Genomic DNA, 27870 nt, shown 5'->3' with positions numbered 1-27870 from the left:
AAGCAAAGATGGGGGGAATGCAGACCTCATCTGATTGGTTGGTAGGACAATGGCCTGAGTACTTGGCTGGTGCCCAGGGTTCTATAACTGCCTTTTATCGAGAGAAATTCAGAGAACGGTTGTGTGAATTATAGTTCCTTAATTAAGGCCCTAGCCAGAGTCCTGAAAAATCATCTATGAAGTAAGATGACACCAAGTCAACAGGTGGGAGTGCTTCAATGTTAACATCAAAGGCTACAGAAAGTGTCAGTAAGACAGTAGCAGTAAATTCAGTAGTTCAAGGTATGAAAGAACTGTAGATTTAAATAAAGAAACAAGTTGAGGATGAAGCCTTTTCCAAGTGGCAGAACTGTAGAACTGTTTACTGTATTTAACTATGTAAATAAGTTGGAGTAAAGATATTAATGCGTAGTGCTTAAGACTTTTAGAGCAAGTATTGAAGTGCAAGCAGTATTTATTGGAGCAGCGTGTGTTTGACAGTTGTGCTTACAAGCTCGGCAATAAATGCTTTGGAAATTACCTAAGTAAGCGTTAGGGCGGGAAGGCCTTGTATAAATAAATGGAGCGCACACCGATTGAACATACGCATAGCTTTATCCACAATTAGTCGGAATTGAATTAACTCCCCCATTTCGTCCTCCCTTCTCTTATGTCACGTAACCACGTGACCCGCTTCACGAGGACTTCTCTGTCTCTTAAAGAGACACTGAGCCCAGTAACACCCCCGGACAAATGTCCTTGCTGGCTATCAGCACTCTTCAACTAGCCTTGGTGGCTTCTTGATGATTCTTTGTGGCCACCCCATGAACCTCTTGCTGAGGCTTATCTCTGGGCTGTTGGTCAGCTCAGTCAGGTGTTGCGCCATAGGCTCGGGTGGAACCCACGGACTGTCTCAGGAGTCATATGGTTCTGGGTCCTGATCGGGAGGCGCAGGCCTCTCATCGTCATCTCTGACAGCCCGCTTAAACAGTGAGCTGTTTGAGTTATCTCTTTCTCGGCATTCCCAGCGGTTATCATTGTTCCTTTAACAGCTGTGACCTGCAAGGGTTGTGGGACAAATTGTGAGTGTCTTTCTGCTGATGGCTTGTTGAAGCCAAACTTCATCTCCTACATGGAATTCTTTTGTTCGTGCTCCTCTCCTTTCATCTGTCTCAACTCTGGTCTTTTCCTTCCGCTCGCATCCCTCCTTATGACTTCCTGATCTGCTTTTGGCTGGCTTGCTGGGTGTCTGACGATTCGGGTGCGAACCTGATACTTCATAATCAATTCCGCCGGGGTTTTGTTTGTTGTAGCTTCATGAGGCGTGTTACGGTAGTCCCTTCGCATTCTACAGAGTCCTTGGTGGGGATCAGCGCTTTCAATGCAGGCTCTTTTGAGGGTCTTCTTGATAGAAGCCATAAATCTTTCCGCCATCCTGTTGGCTTGAGGCCAGCGTGGTGTAATTTTCTAATGACTGAACCCCATGTGCTTTGCAAAGACAGCAAACTCATGGCCGCTGAAGGGTGGACCATTGTCAGATTTTATGGTGTCTGGGATTCCCCACTCGCTTAAGAGTTTGTCGAAGATGGGTGCTACCTGGGCAAATGCGGTGGATGTTGCCTTCTTCGCAATCGGGAATCTCAAGTGTTCATCAATAAAGAGTAATGGATACTCTCCAGACTCGAGGGGTCCGTAGAAGTCTACAGCGACTCTCTCCCAGGGGTGTTCTGGGATCTGTGTTGGATGGAGCGGGATCGGAGGTTCGGGCCTGACTGTGCATTGGCATGTTGCGCAGTTCTTTGCCCACCGGTCTACCATTGCATCCAGGAACGGGAACCAGACATGGCATCTGAGTTGGCGCTTGGTGTTGTCCACCCTTGGTGGTCATCATGGGCCGTCTTGATGACCTCGGAGCCGAGGGTCAACGGGATGACCAGACGGCATCCTCTTAGGAGTAGTGTCTTGTCCTGTTCGGCTAACTCTGTGTGCATCTTGGCTAACCTTAGTAATACAAAGGGCTCCTGGTTATGTCCCTATTCCTACCAAGCAGTTAATTTATCAAACAAAAACAATGGAAAGGGACAAAGACACCTCAAAAACACAGTCCCCCAAAAAGACAATTCTGGTACAATCTCGGTATTCAAGAGTATTGTTTGACTTTTACTGTGTGTCAGAAGCAGGGTGCTCAGAATTTTACAGAAGAAAACAGAACAGGAATAAATACCAGCAGTTTATAACAGATACATGTTCTTTGGGGATTATACAAAATGAGACCTGTATATACATAACACAAAATATACAGTGTTCACAAAACAGTCTATCACCAAGTGATTAGGTACAAGACACTCAAAAACTAAAGACCAGTGTGGAAAGAGCACTGGAACTCGGGGTCTACACAACTGTGTTTCTGCATATGTGTGCTTAGTAAGCATCAGTTCTTAAATTGGCCTTCATCAGGACTGGTACAACTACTGAGAGGAACATCCTGTGGATAATCTGTCGGGGTAGTAAAAATGCATTTTAGAGGGACACTGAGGTGTCTTAAAGATAGCCTTAATTACTTTAACAACCAATGTTTGTTTGAGTACTCATCAGAGAGTCTCGTCTGCTGATCCTTACCAAAGAGTCATTGACCACAAAGTTGTGGAAGTGTGTGCACGCCCACACAGCTGCCAAGCTTTCTTTCTCTGCTTGCAAGTATGCTGATTCCGGTGGGGCCAGCGACCTGCTGGCGTATGCCACAATGTATCTCTGATGGACGTCTGCCCCGCTGGTTTGTGCCAGTATAGCCCCCAGCCCCACTGGGCTTGCGTCCAACACAATCTCTGTGTGCCATTCTGGGCCGAAATAGGCGAGTCTCCTGGCCTCCGCTAGAGCCTGTTTGATGGTATCAACCGATGTTTGGCATTCACTTGACCATGCGAAAGAGACATCCTTCTGTAGCAGGCGCGGTAACGGCTCTGTGATGGTGGCGAAGTGTGGGATGTATCTGGCACAGTAGCCAGCCATCCCCAAGAATGACCGCACATCGGCTGCCTGACCTGGTTCTTGAAGGTTGAATATGGTGGAGACCTTGTCCGGGTCCGGTGTCATACCTTCAGCAGAGAAAATGTGACCGAAGAATTTGAGTTTGGTTTTGCTAAAACTGCACTTTTCTATGTTAAGGATCAGCTCTGCAACTTGAATGGCGGCGCATGTTGCCCATAGGGCTGTCTCATGTTCTTCTCATGACTTCCCGAATACAAGAATATCGACGCTGTAGTTGAGCATCCCTTTTATCAGTCTGATGATTTGCCTGATGGCATCATGGAAGATTTCAGCTGCTGATGATATGCCAAAGTTTAGGCGTTTGTATCGGAAGAGTCCATCATGGGTGGCAAAGGTTGTAATGCCTCTCGATTGAGGTTGGAGTTCCAACTGTTGGTACCCCTGGTTGAAGTCAAGTTTGGAATAAAGGATGGCTTTGTTACGTTGGACAATTATGTCCTCTATCCTTGGTCCCAGGGTGTCGTTCTCTTTGGATGGCGGTGTTGGCCATCCTCGTGTCCACGCAGAGTCTCAGGCGACCCCCTTCCTTAGGCATGATGACGAGTGGTGAGACCCATGGTGTCGGGCCTAAGGCAGGCTCAATGATGTCGTCCTTCAGAATTTGTTTAAGCTCATTTGACACGGCTTCCTGGAGATGAAACTCAACTCTCCTTGGGTGTTGAGGGACTGGGCGGACTGAGAGATGGATGTGTAATGTGACAGGAGGCCCTTTCATTTTGCCTAGTCCTTTTCATAGAAGCGGAAACTCGTTTAGTATGGTGTCTTTCGTGATGGTGTGTATAGTTGATTGTTTACAATGCTGCAAATCTGGTTCTGCGCCTCAGGTGTAGGGGGTGTTGAGTAAATGGTGTTGCCTTCCTGAACATGAATGTCGATTAGACCTGGGCAGGAAGCTGTCCGATACCTCAGGAGGCACCGTCCTTTGGTTGGGCTCCGGATCACATGGATGACTGTTGTCGTGAACCATTCACCATGGATGAGTCATCGTTTGAATGAACCGATGTATTCTAGCGGGATGTCAGCACTCCATTGAAAAATCTTGGATGTGGTCTGCGCTAGCGTTGGTTTATTGGTGATCTGTTGAAATTCTGTCTCTCCCATGATGTTCATGGTGGCCCCTGAATCAACTAGAAAGCAGAACTGTCTGCCACATATCTCCACATATCTCTACTAGTATTCGGGGTGCTTCACTGGCTTCTCTTTCGTCCATCCTGTGAGTACTGGTCATATTGGTCACTCTCATGTTCTTGTCCTTGATGGGCCACCACGTAGTATCCTTGGCGTGATTGTGGTGGTTCATCATATTCGTCACAAATTAGTTGAATCTGGTCATGTGTATGACCTGTACTGTGGAGCTACCGACGCTTGTGGTGTGGGGAAAGGTCTGCCCTCTCTGCAGACTGACTGGAAGGGGCCTTCTCATCCACAATTTCTGCACCTCTGGGTGAGTGCAGGGCATGTCCCGGAGTGGGGGGAAGGCCATCCCGCAGCGGTAGCACTGCCGTTGCATCCTCGGCTTTGACAAGTAGCCTATCCCAGTTTTCTTGTCACCCCCTCATGGTGTTCGGATGGATTGCTGCTATCTGGTCACCTTTGTCCTATTTGGGCATGGAGTTACTTGACATCTGAGTAGCTTGTATGTTAACTCTTTCGAGGATCCTGGCCATTTCGCTGACCTCGATGGTGAGTGGTTTCTTGAGCAGTTGTTACTTAAGCGTCTGTGAAACACATCCTTCAATCACACGTAGGCGGATAGCTTCATCCAGTGAGAATGCGTAAAATTGGCCTTTGATTTGTAGTCTGGTGATGAACTGGTCTACTGTTTCATCTATTCTTTGGGTGCATTGATTAAACATATATCTTTTGTCGTCTCTATTTGGCTCAATGACGCGTCTCTTGTTAAGGGTTGTGAGTAGTGATGCCCAATCTGGGTGTTCTGCTGCTGGAATGGTGTTTGTTATTGTTTTGACCTCGTTTCTGGCTATATTCAGGAACATGCTGCATAATTTGGGGGAGTTCTCTTCGCCTGCTGCCGCGATGAAGTTATTAGTCTTCGAGCCACGCAACCAACAGCAGGCCCTTGTCCGCCTGTGGAGGTCATAGAGAATGGGGGAGGCATGCACCATGCATTGGCGGTAGATTTAGTGGCAGGAGCCTGGATTGCTTGAGGCTGCCCAGCTTGGCCAGGGGTTGAACTCATGATGGCACCGGTATGGGGGGGGGCAGATATGAGCTGCCTGGCAAGTGGTTTCAGGTATGATGTGGGCTAGGCGCACTTCCTTTCTTGTTGTTTCAGGAGATATTGTCCAAACCGTGTACTGGTGGCTGCTGGCAGAAGACTGTGCACTGAGTCACCACGTGTTTTCTAACATTGGCGGGCGTGTTGCTGGGAGGAGGGGGCTCCTTTATGGATGTCCTGGTATGGGTGGGGAGCAAGCTTGTCCATGATACAGTATGCAGTCTTGATTGGCTTGTCTCTGGTTGGGTATGTAGTTCAAACGTGTCCTCAGTGGGCCCACGTGTGTGTAGGGAAATCGATCGGTGGGGGGGAGGGGCACCACCCACCTGGCAGGAGCACGTGGCCTGTAGGATTTCGTGGCTGCACATGCTGGTGGACTGCCGCGCGGTTTGGAGACAGCGCTTCCCCAATGTGCATCGTCTTGTCTGGATGCCGTAGCAGGAGGAGGAGGAAGGCGGAGCCCGGGATCAGGCGTAGCGCAGGAGGAGCCATCTTCAGGGAGCAGCCGCGGATGGAGTAACGCTGTGTGTTCACACGCTCTAAGGAGGAGGATTTCGGTGAGCGAGGAATAAACCTTGTCGGCAGTTGTTAGAGCGGGAAGGCCTTGTATAAATAAATGGAGCGCACACCGATGGAACATACGTCTAGCTTTATCCACAACTTAGTCGGAACATAATTAACTCCCCCCTTTCGTCCTCCCTCCTCTTATGTCACGTAACCATGTGACCTGCTTCACAAGGGCTTCTCTGTCTCTTAGAGACACTGAGCCCAGTAATGGTAAGCTTTTAGCATGCGGAGTGTGAGAGAGTTAAACTCGGGTGCTCGTCTGCAATTGTTTCAAGGTAACACAGCGTCGTGAACCGCCAGCAGCGCTAGCGCAAGCTATTTAGATTGAACATGCGTCAGGAGAAAGACGCGAGCCGGAGCCCAAAGCATTTGAAGGTGCGTCGGGTGAAGGCGTTCCATGGATGGAAGGTCGCTTGTGCGTGAAACTGTAAAAAGAAAGTAGCGCAGTGAGAAGGCGCGTGTAAATATAAAGTGCAGAGAGCAAGTTAGCACGAATACTTGAAAGTCTGTAAGCACGGTGTACTAACCAAGCGTGAGTGTTACAGAACAAGGTACATTAAAAGCGAATGGTACTAACAAAGCGCGTGTGTCACTGAACATGGTACATTTAAAAGTATGGTACCTCTGAATTGCGGCGGCAAGGTGCTGAGCTTACTTTAGAGAACAGAAGCGAGTGAATTCTAATACGGACATCGCAAGTTGAAGCACTTCAGAGAGAGAGAGAGATTAAGCAACATATACTGTTTTTAATTTGCAAGTGCCAGTTGTTAAGAGACTAGAAAAAGAACTCATACATTCTTGCATCTTAAAGGGGGTACTCAAATTTCAGTTCTTTTAAGGAAAAATACTTAACAATGCCACGCCTCTGAGCAATAAGCGGAGGTTGAGCAGGTAATAGATTTTACTATTGCAATTGAATTCTAAAAAGCTTAGATAAGATGTAATGCATATATAACTGGGTGCATTTGTTTCTACAGATACATGAGATGGACCAGAATGTTGAGTCTGCTGTGTCTCAATTATTATTTTATCCACTACCCCTTTCCCTTCCTTGGGGTTCTCAACTCAGCTGATAACATAGGGTTGAGCAGGGAATTCCTGGTGAGGGTCTGTGGGATCAGCTCCTGCGGACACCAGCAAGCCTGTCCTGACAGGTACCACCCCCGCAGGCGGGCGCACCTCCCTGGCCTCATGGAAAGGGACTTCCTCATCTGAAGTAGTGACTACACCTCGGGATTAGTCACATAGCCTTTCCCGGAAGCGGGAGAGCAAGTCTACATTCCCCTGGTCTTTGCCCTTGCGATGTTCCATGCTAAAACAGTAAGGTTGCAAGTCAAGTAACCATCACATAATGTGGTGATTAGTGTATTTTCTAAGTCTGAGCCATACTAATAGGGAATGCTCAGTGACTAATGTACATTTTCTCCCTGTGAGGTAGTATCTGTCACGAAGCACTGCTGCCGCCCAAGGCTTGCTGCCTGGTCTCTTTGGAGACGCTGTTGATGCTTCCCACTCCATCATGGAGGGTCGCGTCACGTCACCACGCTACATGGCATGATGACGTCATCCTTTCCGGAAACCTGGAAGAGGCGCAGACATCTATTTCAATATAGCGCTTCGATAGATATTGCGTTGTAATAGTTAATGTATTGCATCTACGCTGTTCTTAATTTTCCCCATTCTGGCCTCGCTCCTTCTGACTCTGGTGCACAGTATTTCGAAGGGATTGTGTCCTCCGACGTATTCCTCATCTTAAATATCTCCTTCCAGCTCTGCTGGCCTCGGAAAAAATTTTCTCTAGAGGGCGCTGCGCGTCGACATCCTCCGAGTCGATGTCCCTCGACAGCCGCCACGTCGACGTCATCCTGCCTATAAAGGCCGCGCGCAGCGTCCGTTGCTCAGTTCCGTTTTTCCGCGCTTACTCAGTGCCTCGGAATACCGTTGCTCAGTTTTGTCAGGTTAAACCTATTTACCTCGAGTTATTCGATCTGTACTCAATGGCTTCTTCGTCGGAACCGACAACTCCTCGATCCGGCTTCCAAAAAGGCCGAGATTGTGGGAAAAAGATGTCGCTGACTGACCCTCACAGAGTTTGTCTGTGGTGTTTGGGAGCTGAACACCATTGTTCGGAGTGCGAGGACTGTATGTCCATGACAGCTAAGGCCCTGAAGGAGCGTAGGGGGAAGCTGGAGAAAGGTAAGACTTTTAATGCTTCTTCTTCGTCGACGAAGTCGAGACATTCGTCTCCTTGTCACCATTCGCGCTCCAGGTCTCGGAGTGGGTCCCATCACTCCTCGAGATCGAAGCACTCGAAGAGGAGACGTCGACGATCCCCTTCTCCGTCTTCCTCTTCCTCTGTTTTGCCAAAGAGAATCCCTTGCCCCACGAAACATAGTTCCCGGGCTGAATGGGAGGAATTCCGCAAAAATATGATGAGCGTCTTCGAGAAAGCGGCCTCGACCCCCTCGAAGACTGCTGAGAGCGATGCTCTGGTCGAAAGACCCGGAGGTAAAAAACGCTGCGAGTCGCAGTACCCGGCGAAGGAAACCTCTCGAGCGCGTCTCGAACCCTCGAGTAGGACTATGACCTCCAAACCTTCCTCGAAGGTTCCGTCAACGCCGTCGACGAAGGTTCCGTCGACGCCGATGTCGGTGTCTTCGACGCCGTTGTCGAAGGGACCTTCTACACACGGGTCTGTCGACTCGACGCCAGCTTCGACACCGGCGTCGACACCAAGAAAAGTCACGGTTACGACGCACCCAGTGACTATCCCCAGGTCCTCGATGACGATGGCTTCGAGATTGTCAAGCAGAATCCCAATTCTGTCGGTCATCGAGGCCTCTGCCTTTGTTTTCGACGCCACGCTCTAAGCCTTCGACGTCGGCGTCGACGACATCGACGTTTTCGAGGCCGATTATGACAAGTTCGGCACCCTCTGCCTTGGAAATGGGGTTTACACCCTTTATGAGTTCAGAACAATTGAGAACTATGTCCTCAATTATGGAAGTGGGTGAATTGTCTGAACAGGAAGACACATTTGAGTTGCAGGGACCTGTAACCCCAATTAGAGAGGAATTTTCCTCTGAAGAACGCAGGTTAAAGGATCTTCATGATTCTTTACATGAGGCAAGTGGGTTAGACACTTCCCCTGAGGTGGAGTTTGCTAGGCCAGACCCGGGGGAGCATGCTGAGACCCCCTATAGAGCCTTAATGGCCAGGATCACAGAGTTTATGGGGTGGTCTGCACCTTCACAATCTTTCCAACAAGATGACCTCACGAATATTCTTGACAAAGGCCCACAGGAGGATCCTGTGGTGCCTTTTCATAAAGCTCTTCAGAGGAAGATTATGACGAACTAGGAAACCCCAGATGTCGTCCCAGCAGTAAATAAACTGTCTACAAAATACAGGGTATCTTCTACAGACCCAGAGTTTTTGTCAAAACACCCATCCCCAGAAAGTCTGGTGGTACAGGCAGCATCTTCTACCGATGTCAAGATGGCTTATCCTACTGTCCCACAGGACAGGGACGATAAAAAATATGATGCTATGGCAAAGAAAGTTTTTTCGGCATGTAGCATGGCGTTAAAATCTGTTTATGCTACGTGCACCCTTGCTAGATTCAGCCATACACTTTGGGAGTGTGCTTCTACAACGGCTGACTGCATCCCGGAGGGAGAAGAAAGGGAGGCGTTCCTGAATATCATACAGGATGGTAAAGACGCTATGTGCGAATCCCTCCAGACGGGCATTGATTCGGCTGACCGTATCAGCAGAGCAATGGCGGCAAGTACAACAACCAGGAGATTTGCTTGGTTGAGAAAATCTGGTTTTGCCCCAGACGTGCAAGCCAGGCTCTTGAACATGCCATTCGATGGCTCTTCTTTGTTCGGGAAAAAGGCGGATGACACTTTAGAGAAACTGCAAACTTCAAAAGCAGCAGCAAAATCCCTAGGCGCTGCAATCCGTCAGACACCTTTTCGTCCCACAGGAACCTATGCGAGGGGCAAGTCCTTTCGCTTCTACTCCGCATTCGGAAGAGGTAGAGGACGACCGGCTCAAAGGGGACAAAGAAGAACTACTAGTTGGACGGGGTAGATATTCAAAAGCCGCAGCAACAGCAGGTGCCTCTTTACCATCGGCATCTGCATCAGCCGCCCCAAAACCACTCTGAGGACTTCCCTCACAGGACACCTGTAGGAGGCAGGTTGACTCAACATCTGGCGGTATGGCAGGCTATCACTCCAGATGCTTGGGCATTGGAAACAGTTGCCCAAGGTTACTGCCTGCCTTTCCTACGCATACCTCAGAGTCATCCACCGGGGATCAGCTCTCAGAAAGCTCCAGATCCGCTCCTCTTGCAGGAAATTTTGGACCTGCTAGAGAGAGGTGCCATAGAACCGGTACCTGTAGCGGAGAGGAACAAGGGCTGGTACTCCCCTTACTTTCTCATTCCAAAGAAAGACGGAGGACTGAGACCCATCTTGGACTTGCGAGAATTGAACAAATTCCTCAGGAAAGACAAATTCAAGATGGTCACTCTTTCTCAGATCCTCCAGGCCCTTCAGTTCCAGAACTGGTTGGTATCTCTGGACCTTCAGGACGCTTATTTCCATGTGCCTATCCATCTCAAACACAGGAAATACCTGAGATTCGCAATTGGCAACTCTCATTATCAATTTCGAGTGCTGCCATTTGGGCTGACCTCCGCCCCGAGGGTCTTCACCAAGTTAATGTCGGTAGTGGCGGCAAGTCTAAGGAGTGAAGGGATTCACGTCTACCCCTACCTGGACGATTGGTTGATCAGGACTGTTTCTTCGGAACAAGCTCAGATCCAGCTAAATCACGTGTGCCACTCCCTTCACAAACTGGGCTTCTCCCTCAATTTAAAGAAGTCACAATTGATAACATCGCAGAGGCTCCTGTTCATAGGAGCGATCCTGGACACTTCCCTGGGAAAAGCCTTGCCACCAGAGGTGAGGGCTCAAGATATTCTACAGATGGTTACCAAGTTCCAAGATGCCCAACGTCTCCCAGCCTTTGACTTTTTGAGGTTGCTAGGCCTCATGGCATCCTGCATTTTCCTAGTGCCAGAGGCTCGCCTGAGAATGAGATCCCTCCAGTGGGCACTGAGGACTCAGTGGTCACAATTTGCAGGGAAAATGACAGATGATCTTCAGGTTCCCGACAGGGTGGCTCGAGACCTTCAGTGGTGGGCCTGTCAGGAGAACATTCTGAAAGGAGAACATTTTTGGCAACCCTGGCCGGAGATAACAGTATTTACGGATGCCTCACTCACAGGGTGGAGAGCCCACGCCAACGACTTGACCATCAGCGGTCGTTGGTCTCCATCGGAGTCCAGACTACATATCAACCTGTTAGAGCTGAGAGCCATCAGACTTGCGCTGAAGGCGTTCCTGCCAGCTGTACAAGGGAAAAACGTCCTGGTAATGACGGACAACACGGTGGCCATGCATTACCTCAACAAAAGAGGAGGCGTAGGATCACTACTCCTGTGCAGTGAGGCGATGCAGCTCTGGTTTTGGGCAATCCAAGAAGGAATCTCTCTATCGGCAGTTCACCTAGCCGGAGAGAAGAACTTGACAGCGGACGCTCTGAGCAGGCAGAGCACAGTCTCCCACGACTGGGAGCTAGCTCAGGAAGTCCTTCAAGAGATCTTCGCCCTTTGGGGAACCCCTCAGGTGGATCTGTTCGCCACCAGTGTCAACAGGAAATGCGATCTGTTCTGGTCAAGGGAATTTCCCCCGAGAGGAGCTCTGGGAGACGCGTTCATAGTGGACTGGGAGTTTCCGCTTCTGTACGCGTTCCCACCGGTCCCTGTCATTCCTCAAATGATCAGGAGGTTGAGAAGATTCCGGAGAACCATGATCCTAATTGCCCCGGATTGGGCCAGGAGAACGTGGTACCCGGACCTTCTAGACTTGTCCATCTGCCCTCCAATTCGACTTCCACTCAGAGAGAACCTACTCTCACAGAAGGGAGGTCAGGTTCTCCATCCAGACATCAAAACCCTCAACCTTCACGCTTGGCTTCTGAAAGGCTGAGGTACAAGGATTGGGACCTCCCTGATGATGTTATGGAGGTGTTGCTTTCGGCAAGGAGGCCAGCAACAAAGTCTTTATACCGCTGCCGTTGGAACAGATTTTGCAGCTGGTGTACAGAACAAAATATCGACCCTTTTTCATGTGGTACACCAATGGTTTTGTCCTTCCTTCTATATTTGGCGAATTCAGGCCTTCAAGTTGGCACCATTAAGGGCTATCTCGCAGCGCTATCCATCTTTAAGCGCACTGCGGAAGAACCATCCTATTTCAAGTTACCCTTGGTAATACAGTTTCTAAAGGGGTTAACCAATGTTTATCCCCCAAGACCATTCCAAGTTCCCCTATGGGATTTAAACTTAGTCCTAACTTTCCTGATGGGCACACCTTTCGAACCACTCTATTCTTGTTCGTTAAGATTCCTTACCCTTAAAACTGTTTTATTAATAGCACTTACATCTGCTAGAAGGGTGAGCGAATTACAAGCTCTTTCTTGTAAACCCCCTCACACAATCTTTCACAACGACAAAGTTGTCCTGCAAGTGTAGCCTAATTGCCTCCCAAAGGTGGTTTCTGAATTCCATATCACTCAGAAGATTACCCTACCATCTTTCTATCCTCCTCCTCATCCGGGGAAAGAGGAAGAGAGGCTACACAGACTAGACCCTAGAAGGGCTTTAAGTTTTTACATCAGTAGACTAGCCAGGATAAGACAGGCAGACCAGCTGTTTGTAGGTTACACAGGTCACAAGCTGGGGTTACCAATAACTAAGCAGACCATTTCCAGATGGATCATTCTAGCCATTCTGGAATGTTATAAACTGGCAGGGAAAGAGCCCCCTCAAAACCTTAGGGCTCATTCGACCAGAGGTATTGCAGCTTCATCGGCCCTCAAAAGAGGTGTGCCGGTTAAAGACATCTGTGCGGCCGCTACATGGTCGTCTGTCCATACCTTTACACGATTTTACAACTTGGATTCCTCCTCCAGTCAAGAGACTAGGTTTGGAAGGGTTGTACTGCATTCTATTCATCAATAGAAGACAGCGTGAAGTCAGTACTCCCGCCTCCAATAATAGAATACTGCTATGGGAGCCTATCTAAGATGAGGAATACGTTGGAGGACACAATCCCTTCGAAGAACAAGTTACTTCTTACCTTGTAACGTTCTTTCGACGGGATGTTCCTCCGACGTATTCCTCATCGACCCTCCCATCCATCCCCGCAGTTCTACTTCCCTTGTTGTTGCAGTTTACGCTTATTAGTCTATTCCAGAAAGAATTATTGTGGGCTACAAAACGGAACTGAGCAACGGACTCTGCGAGCGGCCTTTATAGGCAGGATGACGTCGATACGGCGGCTGTCGAGGGACATCGACTCGGAGGACGTCAACGTGCAGCGCCCTCTAGAGAAAAAATGTTCCGAGGCCAGCAGAGCTGGAAGGAGATATTTAAGATGAGGAATACGTCGGAGGAACATCCCATCGAAAGAACGTTACAAGGTAAGAAGTAACTTGTTCTTTTATGCTGGGCTCCCTGTCCCTCCCTGGAGTGAAAAGCTGTAACACGGCTGTGATCAATCCTGCAGAGTCATCACTAAAACCCAGCCTAAAGCCTCCTCCCATTGGCCAAGGGAAGGCAGCCGCTACCTGATCCTAACCTCGGCAAGGGTAACATGAGGGAGCATCACATGAGAGGAGACAGGGCTATCAGGGGGAAGTGTTGACTCGGATATTAGAGACACGCAATAATCATCTTCTTGTGAGGGGGAAACTCCACTAATACCCAATACCTAATGGTATGCTGTCAAGGTACTAAACAGTCTCCTAGAATTACCCAAAGATACAGGCTTTGAATAATCTGCTATACAACATAAAGTTGGTATATTGGGGGTTCGATTCCGGCTTATGTAAAGCTTTCAAACCGAAGGATAGATATAAAACTCCTTTTACAACCTCCCATAAAATTGACATCTCTGTTCACAAATCAGTTAAAGTAAACTAAAAATTTAAAGACCAAAAACATTATTAACTTCAGAACCATAATGCTTGTGGTTCTGGGACTAGGAAGAGGGACTTGGAGTTAATGAAGATGAAAAGTGTAATGAAACATAATGAGCGGTCTAGTTGTTGTAACAAGAAGCACCTGAGCAGGACATTTAAATTCAGGTATGAGTTTCAGGTGAGAGATGGAGAGCTAATGAAGCGGCAGCAGAATTAGATGCAGCAGGAGCTGAGGCCGACGCGAGAAAAGCAGCTCGGCTGTGCAGAGAAGGCACAGCTGGAAGCGATGCTGGGGAACGCTGTGCCGTGTGGGAGAAGAGCTCCCAACACGCTGTGAACCGCTCCGGGTGAGAAGCAGTGTCGGAGACACCACAGAGCTGTCAGTTTCCCTGGAAGAATGCGCTTACCACGGAAGTCATACCGGAGCTGGAAGCAGTGCAGACATACCCGAGACGAACCTCTGCAGTACCCACAAGTGAATCGGAGCTGCTAAGGAAGGCCGGTGAGTTGTCCTGTGGCGCTCTGTGTCTTACCTTAAAATGGGACTGATGATTTTGAATATCGAACAATTGAAATAATACGAAGGCAGCTAGGGCGCAATACTCCTGATAAGGGATATCGATTGGGGGATATTTGTAACCCGCAAGCCAGAAGCCAAGAGGCAACAGAAGGGTGAAACAAAGGTAACTAGAGCGCAATACTCCTGATAAGGGATGACAATTGGGGAAAATGTGTAACCTGCATTGCCAGCAGCCAAGAGGCCGCATAAAAGTAATCCAAAAGCAGCAGGAACCCAACTCTCCTTATTAGACCTCTATGGGGAGAAATCTATAAACTGCATTGCCAACAGCCAAAAGGCTATAGAAGACTACCCCAAAGACAACAAGGGTGCAACTTTATGGAATACCAATTTGGGGAGATCTGTAAACCACCTTGTCAAGAGACTATAAAGAGAAGCAGTTATTGTTCATGCCTCCTCACATAGGATACTGGTGTGGAGAATCTTGGAACAAGCATTACCACTGAACACAATTGTTGTAGTAAGAGTTTTTATCCTCTCAGACGTGTATACCAGGAAAGGGACCAATAGTAGTTAGTCCTGGCAGACGAGTGTACCAGGAAAGAATAAGAGGTTTTAAAACACTGTGCTTGTGGTAACAAGACGTGTTGGAAAGAACTTGTTGATTTCATTTTCTTTGGTGAACTGTTGAAGTACTAAAAGTAATTGCTGTGCTATCCTGATAAGTGTTTCCTTTAAAGAAGGAGTATACTGTGCTAATGATTACTTGGCCTTTTAAAAAGAAATGCTGTGATTTATGAACTTGTGTTATGAGGAAGAAACCTTTGCTTTGTCAAGCGGAAGGCTGTGGAAAATAAGTTGTTTTGATTTGTAATCAAGCATTTGTGAAGGGCCAATTTCTTTTCCAAGTGGAAGAATACAGTGAAAGGAAAATACTTTTCTGCTACATTGAACAGAACTTTGTTATTGCATGGAACATTATTGAATCCAAACCTTACTCAAGGTATTCTTGAATTGAACCAGGGGAAGGGAGTCCAACCCTGGTCACAAGGAGTACTTTCTAAAAACTTTGAATTGTTATGTTATTTTGTGGAACTGACAAACATTCCTTGTATAATTTTGTTGTGTGTATTTGTGTGAGGGTCAGATACTTTTTGGACACTAGGTCATTTTTCTTTAGTTTTAGTTTGCCATGCAGGGCCATTCATGTTAGGTTAGGGAAAGATAGGAGTTTATTATCTTACTCCTTTTTATATAATAAAAATTACAACTTTTGAGAGAATTATACCTTTGTGTCTGTCTCACCTTTGTCCCCTCACACGGCCCGACCAGAGCTCCAGGACGTCCAAGGGTGCTGACCCCGGCCTTGTGCGTCTGTCTCCCATGTGGGTCGACAGTCCCCAAGCCCAGTGATGGTCCCGGGGAGCCCTGGCCGGGTCCCCATCCTTCCCTGGAAGGAAAAGCTGTAACGTGGCCTTGCCAGAGCTCCAGGATGGTAGGGGTGCAGCCCCCGGTCTTAGGCCTGTCTCCCACATGGGTTGACAGTCTCGAAGCCCAGTGGGGGCCTGTCAGTCCTTTGCCAGGGGGCCAAGAACCCTTCGCACCCAGGCCCATTTTTATTTTTTATGTTTTAAAGTGCAGACCTAGCTTAAGAGCAGCAGAGCACTGTACAAAGTTTGGGTAGCCAACATTTGGGCTGCCATCTTTTAACAGTAGCGCAGAACTGTGGGGTCTGTGCGCCGGTAGGTGCGTACATTTGAATTAGCTCTCCGAGCAAAGCCATATGGTATTTCCCATTGGAACGAGTGGCAGGACAAGATGGCTGCGCTGCTCTCAAAGTCTGGATATGCGTCAATTTGAAATTTGTCTCCAGTTGGGTCCGAAAGGAGCCTGCACGCTTTTGCCCAGACCTCCCCCTCTGTCACCTAGGGTACACAGATTACAAGAAAGTTGGGTCACCTTCCTCCGGATTACTGTTGATAGTGTGTATGGGTCCTATCTGCGCCCCAACTGGTTCTTGCTGCCCCAGCTGGACTCCGTGGTGAAACCACTACATGTCCTCACGCCAGCCAAGGGTCATGCCCCAAGCTTGTCCTGCTTGGGACGCTCTTATGAAAGTCAAACTTTCTTTTTTCCCTGACAGCACAGTGCCTGGCCAACAATAGAGAACCTCAGTTAACTTGCATGCCGAGGACAGGGCAGCCTGTTGTCTGCCTCCCTGCACTCCACATGTTCGATTTGGCGCACTTGGTCCTTTTAGTGGGCGGGGGAGTTAAGGGGGAGGAGAGTGGTGGGAAGTAGAGAGTACCCCCAGTACATTTTGCCCATTTCGCGCACTGCCCATGCACCAAGGGGAAAAAAACACATTAAATGTTATCCTCCCTATGGTCAAATCGGCATCAACCTGCCGATCTGCCCCCATGGAGGGCCCAAATTGCATGCCCCCTTCCTTTTGGGTCCAGAGGGGGAGAGGGTGGCTTATATGCTAAATGCCCCCCCTCGTCTAAAAGGAATCCCTGGGGGGAGGTCTAGTGGCCATTGCTGCTCCCTGGGGTGGCAGCATGGGAGAACATACTCCGTTTTGCCCCCTCCCACCACCCTGCAGGGGAAGTGGCAAGGAGGTGCACCTCCTTGGCTACCCCCAAGTTTGCCAATCTGTATACACTGGTATGTTTTTCCTTCCTTGGGGGTAAGTCACCTCCACGTTGCTGCCAAAAAAGACAAAACTACACTTTGGCAACTTTGTGGCAAAGTTCAGGGTGAGGCGCCATTTTGCCTCTGGGGCCCCCCAACCCCAAATTCAATTCTCTGGTGGTCCAGTGCTGTTTGCTGGTTGAGTATCGAATCTGCTTGTGAGAGGGTTCGTTAGAAAGAGGACAGTCTCCCCTTTTTAACAAGCCTTTCCCCAAGCAAATCGTCCAAAACCTGCTATAGCAGCACGTCAAACCATGTCTGCTGAATGTACATGCTGAAGCCAAAAGGCTTTAGCATTTAAATTTAATTTCCTGATGAAGTCAGTGCACATAGCGGAAGCACAGCGGAGGTCGAGCAATCTCGTCCTTCGCCTTGAAGGGGTTAAACCATTTACCTTCCTCAGTTAACAAACTAGCCATTACCACATATGTTGACACCACTGTCCACCTCACAAAAGCGCTGGAGGGAATTGGAACAAATAAGAAACAACTTGGGCACAAAGCATTGACTTAATTTCCACGACAGATTTGGGGTTATTCCATCCAGTAGTTTTTAGAGTACTTGACGAGGAAAGGGCCAGCCCCCTTCTCCCAAAAAATGTTGCTATATCTTGCATTGTAGCAGAGAGACTTTTCAGAAATGAAAATCCACCCTTTTTTTGTTCTTTTTTTTGCTTGATGCAAGTGATTACCGTAGTAATTCCAGGGGAATACGAAAAGTGAAAAAAAACGCTGTTTGGAGGAGGAAAAAGATGACATTGCATCAGGCTAGAGGTGGGTAGTGGGCAAAGAGCATATCATTTGAAATTGGAGAGTTGGGGTGGTGTGGTATGGGTAGCCAATTACAGTTTGAATGTCTTTGAAGTATGAGGGAATACCGGGGGAATCTCGTGAGATTACTGTGGTAATGCAAGACACGCTAGGGGAAAATAAAATTGTCACTCGAACAAAAGGGGGTAAAGGATGAGGGCTGGGAGGGGAAAAGCAGATGAGTAGGGGGCCCATGGAAAGAGGAGGGGGCACTTGGTGAGTACCTGTAAAGGCAGGGAAGAGCAGTTGATTGCTGTTGTATCTATAGTTCATTATCAGGCAAATACTGTGAGATTAGGAAGAGCGGAAAAAAATAAGGTTATTCCGAATAGGCCCAAAGGAACCTATTGGCACAACATGTACAGTGGCCACGGCATAAGGCCATGGCTAGTGGCCCTTGAATAAACTGTGGTATAACAAACCCCTTGAAATTCACCACTGACATTTTTTAAGTTAAGGGACAGTTAATGGGGTCAGATTTAAGGTAACAAATCCCATGAGCACATAACAGATGGGATTCACAATAACATACAAAATTAGAGGCCGACAAGATGGCTCAGAGGGTTGAGCGCTACCTGCTGCAATCTGTGTGTGATCTGCAGGCTCGAATTCCGGCAAGGCCAACTCAGCCATTCATCCTTCAGAGGTCAATAAATGAGTACTAACTCTGGTTGGGATATATTGTATGTATGTGTTTTATGTAAAGCGCTTAGTCGTAAGCGCTATATAAATAATGCATCATTAGATCCTGCAGGTTAACAATGGGGGAGGTTAGGATCCCACATCCTCTCATGGGTTTTGTTGTGTTAAATCTGATCACCTTAACTGTCCCTTAACTAAAGGTTTTTTAGTGAATATATATTTCAAATGAATTGTGTCCTTCCACGTATTCCTCCTCTTTAGATATCTTCCATTCCAGCTTTTGCTGCTTTGGAGAAAAGAAATTCAGCAGAGGTCGCTGTGATGTTCCTCGAGGGCTTCCACCTCGGGGTCGATGTCATTGCAGATATATATATATAGCAGGCGGTGCCCGTTGGCTTCAGTTCAGTTCTGTTTTTCTGGGATAGCTAATGCTTTGAGTAAATGCAAAAGTGCACAAGTAATAAGTAGAAAAATGTCCGCTGACAACCGGCTCGTCCGAGGTAGACAAAGTGTCATAACTATACCTCACTTTCGGTTGATGTGTACAGTTTTAACAATGAAAGAAATTCAGAGAAATATGGAGGGACATTACGAGTGTGCTAGACCTAAAAGAATTCCGTTAATACTGGATCCAGCATGTTTACGAGACCGACACACTCCGATTTTGCCGGTAGGGTCTGTAAACTTCTGGCAGGCCCTAACTGCCGGGAGTACAGGTCCTGATTGCGACAAACCTATTCCATGGAGTCCTCTAGGAATCCATGGAATGTGAACTTACCGCTGTTGCCAACACCCATAATAGCCTGGTAACACCGGGATATCGGGTGCCGGTAAAGGTAAGGCGGATTTGCCTGTAACCCGCCAGTATTAAAGCTGGGTTACCGGCAAACTCGTAATGAAGCTCATAGTCTCTCAGTACTGATTTCCTTAGGTACTAATAAATTACCCCATAAGAATGAGCAAAAAGATCAGGGAAGTAAAACAGAAGGCTTGTACTGACCTCCAAAAAGTCAGGACAAGTCTTCACAAAGCAAAAAGAAAGACTGTCCCATAGAAATATATGGGGAGAAAACACCAAAAAGAAATATAAAGAGTATCTTTCCTAACACCACCCTCCCTCTGCACTTGGTCAACATCAACTCTCACACAGTATTATCCCCTGCCAGACTGAAACCTGGACACACCCTCTCTCTCCCTCCACAAAACCATCCCTTGGGTCCTTTTTTGTCTGTGCTTGGCACGGTCAAAGTAGGTCCATGTGTCGCGGGTACAGAGGTCTTTTTCAGACGCACAATTTATTTTGAGGTTGTTGTGGGACTTGTACTATAGTATTAGAGACTGACCAGCTGGTGACCTTTGACGTGAAATGAAGAATTTTGCAGAGCAGGTGACCTCAGAAGAACTGCAGAGCAAAGAATATGGGATTAAACGGGGGCTACCACTGTTAGGCGATGACGGGCAATCTTCGGTTGGTGAACAAAAGCACAGGCCCTGCACTGCTTCTGTTGGGACTGGAAGTCCGAAAAATCAAGAGCAGTTATCTTGTGGCACGAGATGAAGATCCTCCAAGTTCCAAGGATGCACTCTGAATGGAAACTTCTGCAGCAAGGTATTCCAGGAAAGAGCCGGTCAGTCCACCGGGTGGTCTAGGGACACTTCTGAAGGCTCAGCATGCACGGAACCTTGAGAAGGGGTTGAGACTGGTTGTTCCCACCAGTCATGGAGTGGAAGCACCGTTCCGATGAGGGCCGCCTTGAGATTGGTACAGAGGAGCAGGGCTTTACCAGAAGTTGACTGGAGGCCTTCAGCAGGCTGCACTTCTTTGTAGGGCTCTTGGCTCCAACAATAATCTCCCGAATGGTTGCAGGAGCCCTCCTTTTATCCAGGATTTGGAATGGAGTCCCCACTGGATCAACCAATGGTACTGATGTGCTGCACGAAAGCCGACAAGGGCTTGTCCCATCTCGGACAGCGACTGACCAAACTTACATTGACCAAACGTACACCCATATCGACACCCCCACCACACACACAAAGTAAAGCAAAGGCTTTTCATGGGAAAGGACTTTCCATATATTACAATTCCGGACCCCAGAGGGCAGGAAGCTGGCCAAAGGACAAAAATCTCATTGCTCCTCAATTTTAGATTATATGGTACTCTTTAGGGCATTATGTGGTAAAATGCAAAGGTGCACGAGTACCAAGGCAAAAACCTGATGGAAGAATATCTGCAGCCACCAGCTCATCCTGGATACAAATTGTATGTGTAATCACAAAGTTTTAAAAGAAAAAGTTAGAAGCATACAAAGTATTCTAACCGCACTTCACTTCAAGGTATTCTGTGCAGCTATACAAATACAGGTACTCCACTGAAACGTATTCTCCTAGTACTAACAGTCTTGGGAACAGATCAGTTTCCCATAAAAATGGGCACAAAGCAAGGGAAGTAAAACAGAAGGCTTTACTTACCTCCAAGACGTTAGGTCAGCATGCAAAACAGAGCAAAAAGAAATGGTGCCCCATATAAGTCTATGGGAAGAAAGCAGCAAAAATAACTTATTTCCTAACACCCCCTTCTTGATCCGACCCCCACCCCAAGCCAGGGTCCCACAAGGTTCCTCCCCGTCGCCAGTCTTGTTCAACCTATATGTAGAATGACTCAGACAGGTTTGTTTTTATGAGGTTGTTGCACTTTACACAAGCAAGCTGTATTTAAAAGAATGTTTTGAAAGGAATGTTTGTACAGATATACAAGTTACACTACTAATATTTATTGTTGTACATTAACAGGAACTTTATACTGCCCCTGATGAAGGGATAGTTATTACCAAAACTCGTTACGCTTATTTATCAACTTTTGAATCACAACTACAATTAAGAAAAATATATACATATTTTCTACTTGAATTCTCTTCATCAAAATATTATCCATTTAAATCTTTTTTTTAACCTTTATTAACTGTATTTATTTTGTTTTTGAACTTATTTGGAAATATTGAATGGCTTTCCAGTAATCGGGTGTGCAGGGGACAGGGATATCCTCTGCATTGAGATATTTTTCTAGGATAGAGCTGAGGCAGAGTGGTAGCAACCCAGCATTCATCCAAGCCATGGAGACTCCCCATCTTGAGGTGGTTGGTCCAGGAGAATTTTGCAATGATGCTGCAGGGCAAAGGCAAGGCAATGGTCAAAACATTAAACAACCAGAGCAACCTACAAGAAGGACTTGGGTGCAGTGGGGATAGGGTAGGATAGGGTGAAGAAGTGCTTGAGAAGGAACGGGACGAAGGCTGAAGGGGTCGGGTTTCAGCCAATATGCCCAAACCAGATCTTCAGCAGCAGTTGCCCATCTTTCACAGCAGTCCTCCAGCAATTTAGTTACAAGTCTTAGGAATGCACAGGTTCTCTCCTGCATAAACACATTCACTCTATGCCACGTTCACAACCAAGGACGGCACACAAAGGTTTTGACAGCCAATCATGTTGACCCTACAAACTGCCACACACACTGGTGGACCCACAATGTCAATTGGGATTTCTTTAGGCTGTAAACACGTCGGCCAGTTTTAACCACTTCAGACAATGCAGAGCTGGGCTAGGGGTGAGCCCACTCAGCCCAACTGCCTTTTTAGGCCAAACATGAGGTCTCCACCGATGGACAAAAAAACAAAATGGCCGGTAGCATGGCTTAAAAAATGCAGTAGTACCCAAATGACTACCATGTAGATCCATTTGGCTACTAATCTGATACGAATGGATGCAGCTGTTGAGGTGAGAACTAAATGCAGCTGCCACCAGCTTGTACTGCACAGCACGCTTAAATAGTGATATAACTGGGTCCAAATCTGGCCGTAAAAAATCCACCCATGCCCTATAAGCCATATGAGTTACCATTGCAGCATTTCAGGAAAAGGATTGCATTGATAGGCGGACTTTAGTAGAAGTCTCACTGTACAAAAACAGAAAGCCAAAGATCCAGCCAAACCAGCAGAGAAAAAAGCTAAATCTTTAGGGGTCCCATAAAGTCGGACAAAAGAACATCATAAATGAAATTCCGACCTTAACACTTACAATGGGTAGGGTGTGAGTGAGAGGGTGTTATGGTGTTTTAGTGGGGATGGGGGTGGGATGGGCTTGATAGAGAAAAAGTGAAGCGGTGGAGTTCTTTTTGAGAGTAGGCGGAGGACCCAAAAGAAAGGAACAGACGACAAGCTTGAGTAGGCATAAGATTAGCAGGTTTGTGATGCACAGGTGGGTGCTTGTTGATAATAGAGGCATTGAATGATGTAGTGAACAGCAGGATGTGGGTTTCAGGCCAAAGGGGCCCAAACAGGAGTCTCCCTATGCTGAGATGCCAGTTATAAAGGGCCCCAGCTTTTGGGTGTCTTTGGGCCTAAGAATATGAAAGATGGCCCATGACTGTTCTTATCAGTAATGGAGCTGCCTGCTAAAGCCATTTCATCGTCCACAAGGCTTTCTGGGGCCTGGGACCGCTCTATCTCCAACTTTCTCTTTCAAAACATCTTCCTTCTCAAGCTCGCCGCTCATCCACCTCCAACTCTGAGGGTCAGACGCTTCTCCAAGTAGATAGTTTGGGGCAGATCCATCTCCTCGGCTGGGGGTCTCCATCTGGAACAGCCTTCCTGCCTCTCTCTAACTTCAGCTGAACAACCTACTGTTCTGGAAGCAACTCCAGACCTTCCTTTTCGCTTCCACTTTCTCTCTTCCTCTCCCTTGCTGATGCACCTGACTGCTCCACGCACTGGCCATCTGGTCACCCTCTGAACTCTGGCCCAGGCTCCTGCATTTCCATTTGCCCTCGCACTGCCTCTGGGCTCCCCAGCACTTAAGGGTCTGTATCTGCAACCCTACAGTGCCTTCTCTCGGCACTTATGAGCCACCCGCTGGCGGCACTTGTGAGTTAATTGCACTTGCTCCTCCCCCCCCCCCCTGACACTTCTCCCCTTCCCTCTTCCCAGAACGTGTGCAATCTGAATGATACAAGGCCTAGCAAAATTATTTTGTCCTCCCTTTGTTTCCTCCCTCCTTCTCTTCTCGTGCCTAGAGACACTTGTGTACAGGCGCGTTATAAATGCCACATCATATCAGGTGGTGGTGAGGCCATCTCGAGCTACAGTGTAGTTGAGAGAAGGATCAAGAGGCAGGCCCAGTCAGTTGGACCTGTGCTAAAGTTGACAGCCGCTGAAGACCAACTCGAGCAATGGTGTGGTCATGTGTAGGCTCTAGTGGGGAGCTAGGTAACGTTGTTTGTACCTTGGGTGGTGAAGTAGTTAATTGAGAGGCTTTACTGAAGGGAAATGTTTTTTCTTTGCTACCACATTTAGTGATTGTGCCACATTGGTGACAAAATGTCATAGGTGAGGTTTGCATTTATAAGGATCAGTGCTACCCCTATATTCCGCCCCCTTTGCATACAAATAATTTCTTGTAGAATTTGAAGATTCTGACCTTTTGAAAATGTAATGCAGTGAAATAATTCAGTAATTGTCTTTAGATGTTTTTCCTCTAGAGTGGAAAGAAAAGTTTTCCTGGATTGTAACAGCATTTTTTTTATTTTTACAGAAACTGGTAGTGATTTTTCCATGTTTGAAGCTTTGCGGGACACTATATATTCAGAAGTTGCAACTTTAATTTCTCAAAATGAACCTCGTCCACATTTTCTTATTGAACTTTTTCATGAGCTTCAGTTGCTTAATACAGATTATCTAAGGCAGAGAGCACTATATGCATTACAGGTAACTTAAAAAATATATAAACCTTAGAATTTGCAATTGAGTAAATTATATGTCTCTTGAAATATAGAGAATTGATTATTATTTGTCTTTCGTCAGGATATTGTAACTAGACACATACCTGAGAACAGTGAAAAGGAGGAAGAAGAGGGTGATAAAGCCCTAAATTCTGCTGCTTGGGTTGCATCAAACTCGGAACTCACTCCCAGTGAGAGCCTTGATACGGATGACGTAAGTAATTTTGACTTAATCTGCATTTTTTAAAAGTCAATTTTTTCTAATGAAAAAATATTTGTTACTCTTTCCTGTTTCCTGGGATGCCACTTATTTAGTTATGGTGTGGGGGTGGTCATTGCGCCACTTTTGTGGAAAGATGTTTCAGGTGAGGTTTGTGCAGCATCAACTTGAAAAAGCTGTCCGAGGGGTATGTGCAAATACACTGCTGCACGAAATGTACCTCATGCGTTCTTAGGATCCAATTGCAATTTTGGCGGAGTGCGGTGACAATGGGATTCTGTGCAGTGACGAGCAGTATCTGCAGTGTTGGAGGCCACGACCTGGAGCAATCTTTTCTCTACCTTTGTTGCCTGGGGGCAGGATTTAAACTTACATATATCTTAGTCTCATGCACCATCTGAGCATGGTGGGAGTGCAATTCTGTGGCTTTGCGGCACGGATAGTGCGTGCTTTGCATTTTATTTTTGTTTTGCTTTGACGCTTTCATATTAACTTTCACGTTTTGGCTTTAATTCTGGGCTTTGAAGGGAAAATACGGCAGATGTTTGAAGAAACGTAATAGAACTAAAGCAAGCGTACAGCAAGAGTAAGCGTGTTTCTTTGACCAAAACTCATCTCACTGTATCGACATTGAATAGCCCTGCCTCCATTGCCGCACTGGTACCGGTTTCTCCTTTTCCACACCTTTATGAGAATGTAAAACCTGGGCAGTTTTTTATTTACCTAACATTTCTAATATCCGCTTTCTATGTATGACCTGCGGAGCGGAAAAGATACAATTCCGTCATGTTCCGCTTCAACATATGTTACGGATGCTGAAATGATGGCGGCTGTAAACCTCCCACTCCCTCTATCCCCAGAGGTGTATTTCACACCAGGGTTACAAAATTGCAGTGGAATGATTACAGATTTTTTTTTCCTCTTAAGAAGGAATGGCTACTATAATTCCGTATATTAAACTACCCGCTGAAAATGTTTTTTTTATTTCAGTTGGGCACTTACCCAGCTGTCTCTAATCATGTAGATGTGACTGTGCCTCCAAATATCAATCTTGGCATCAACTCTGAGCTTTCTTGATACTTAACCTGCTCTGGAGGAACGCTATGTTCCGGATTTTGATTCTTCTTCATTTGACTCCTACCCTCCATTTGTTCACTTTAGCAGATTTTCTACAAATGCGCCTCAAATATATGGCCACTAGGGGAATGGCATAAATAATTTGGAAGATATTAATCTGGTGTCAAAACTGGGGTTTTGTTATACAGCACGCGGAGACTCAAGGTAAGTTGTACACAATACTTTATTTTATTTGTAACTGTTATGCACAAGTAGACCAACATTATGGCAGTAGGGCAGTGGTTAACTCATCCCGGCCTGGTGTAAGTTCTCCTAGGGGGGTCCGATATTTTTAAAGTTCCGGCCAGTCTGTCTGGGTTATGAACCAATCCCGCAGTGGTCGCGTTCTGCTTAAGAGTTCACCCTGCTCTCCGCCCAACCCCTTTTCTCTCCGGCCAGCTCACCTGCCCCTCTCTCGGGCGGCGTTTAGCTTGGCATTGGACACTGACCGTCCGCTACCGCCTCTGTTCACACTGGTCTTTTGGTACCGTTCTCCCTGGCCGGCTAATATGCAGTCTCCTCCGTCCCTCGTGGCATGACCTCTCCCTTCTGGCGGACCTCTTGAGCCTTTTAAAGAAAAAAAACAGAGCCAATTCACTAGCCCTGCTCTGCCTCTCTCTGCATCAGCACCCCCTGCTCACACCTGACAGTCCTTCACTTTCTTTACTGTCGCGCACACCCTGATTAACCCCTTCCTGCCCTCCGTGCCGCAGACTTTGCTCCCTCGGTTTTCACTGTCACTTCCTCCCATCAGGTCTTTTTGATCTCACTTTACGAAGGGCTTAAAACTGACATGAAATCTAACTTTGTTATTCTGGAATCTTTGTTATTTAAATTTGAAAACATTAATTGACATGCATCAGCAAAAGAGCTTTTATTTAACCACAATCTTTAGAAAGCAAACGAAACTAGGTCAAATCCACCGGAAACGGTAGGAGGCGCCAATGCCGCAGGAGTGATTGATTCCTCTCGATCCATTATGTCTCCACATGAAAGGGCATCTGAACTCACCTAAACTAAGGGTACTCTAGATTGATATTTGCGTGTAGCTATGAGCTCCAATGCAGATTGTGTGATTGTGTCTTAAACGGCACCTTTGGAAACCTCTAATCGATCTGTTTTGGAGATTTACTCGAACAAAATGATTGATTGCCTCGTTCTGACTGGGCTCCCTCAAATTCTGGAGCTTTTTTTGGTTAAGGGAACCGGTCCCCAGAACGTACCTATTACTTGTCCTTTGGTCCGATTCTCTGGTCCCCATGCTGTGACTCCTAATGTGGGCAGAAAAAAGAGGGGTTCTTTGGCAAAAACGTTTTTAAAAACCTCGGCGTTCCGAAAAAGAATAATCTGGCATTGCGCCCCTTTTTTCTGAACTTATCTCAGCCCTCAGTTAAGGCTTTACTGATTAATAACACATCTAAAGATATTGTGGTCGAGTCTTCTAATAGTGTGGGCGAGAATCCAATACTAGCATGCCATATTAACGACACTAATAGTTCTTCTTTTAAATGTGTTTCATCTTTAGCTCTTCAATCACTACCTCAGTTGTTGCCTTCTATTAGTGTGGTTGAACGTCCTACTGTAACTGGGCCGGTTAATATTACTCTGGAGGCCGAGAGAGTCTCCTCTATTACTACAGTGCCCCAATCTGTTTTGTTTGTGGTTCCAGAATATGGTGTAGGAGGCTCTTATCGGGCTTCTTCTTTGGGGCACTCTACTATGGGCAAGCCTAATATGCAACCTTCCAACCAACTGAGGCCCACTGTGGGGGTTTGGTGGGCTTTAGATTGGCGCCCATTGGGCCCTATGGCTCTCTCAAGCGCTTCAAATATGAGCCATAAGTTCAGTGTGTGTACTCAATGGCAGGAACAATCAACCTGATTAGACGATCACCACGCAGGTCATCCTAATTTAATATTATTTAAGTGTTGCCTGAAAACATCCCTTTGAGTTTAAATCGGTCAGCAATTTTACATCTACTCTCTGAAATCCCTAATTTAATGTGCATCTCCTATGGGAAATCAGAGTGGATTTTGTAGATCGTTATAGAACTGACCGATCAATTGCATATTTTAATTCCAAACTTGTGTTTAATTTGGTGTTGCATGAACGTGAAAGCCTATGAACCTTTTGTTTTGACCTTGTGCACTATAAGGAACATTTGGCATCTGGTAATCCTGTGCGAGATTTGGTGAATGATCTTGC

The 27870-nt window shown here is 46.9% G+C and overlaps 1 protein-coding gene across 5 annotated transcripts in view; it reads left to right on the top strand.

Annotated features, from left to right (window-relative positions):
- PCM1 (pericentriolar material 1) overlaps positions 1 to 27870 on the top strand; it is a 2166942-nt gene that overhangs the window by 1401963 nt on the left and 737109 nt on the right. For all 5 annotated transcript variants that reach the window (XM_069631563.1, XM_069631561.1, XM_069631564.1 and 2 more), the window contains 2 exons: positions 24143 to 24315; positions 24412 to 24543. In XM_069631563.1, coding sequence (XP_069487664.1) covers positions 24143 to 24315; positions 24412 to 24543 — 305 coding nt within the window. The remainder of the gene's footprint in view (positions 1 to 24142; positions 24316 to 24411; positions 24544 to 27870) is intronic.

This window comes from Ambystoma mexicanum, chromosome 6q (assembly GCF_040938575.1).
Source record: "Ambystoma mexicanum isolate Mex_15411 chromosome 6q, UKY_AmexF1_1, whole genome shotgun sequence".
Lineage (NCBI taxonomy): Eukaryota > Metazoa > Chordata > Amphibia > Caudata > Ambystomatidae > Ambystoma > Ambystoma mexicanum.
Note: the sequence above shows the minus strand (reverse complement) of the source record. Positions and strands in the feature narration are given on the sequence as shown.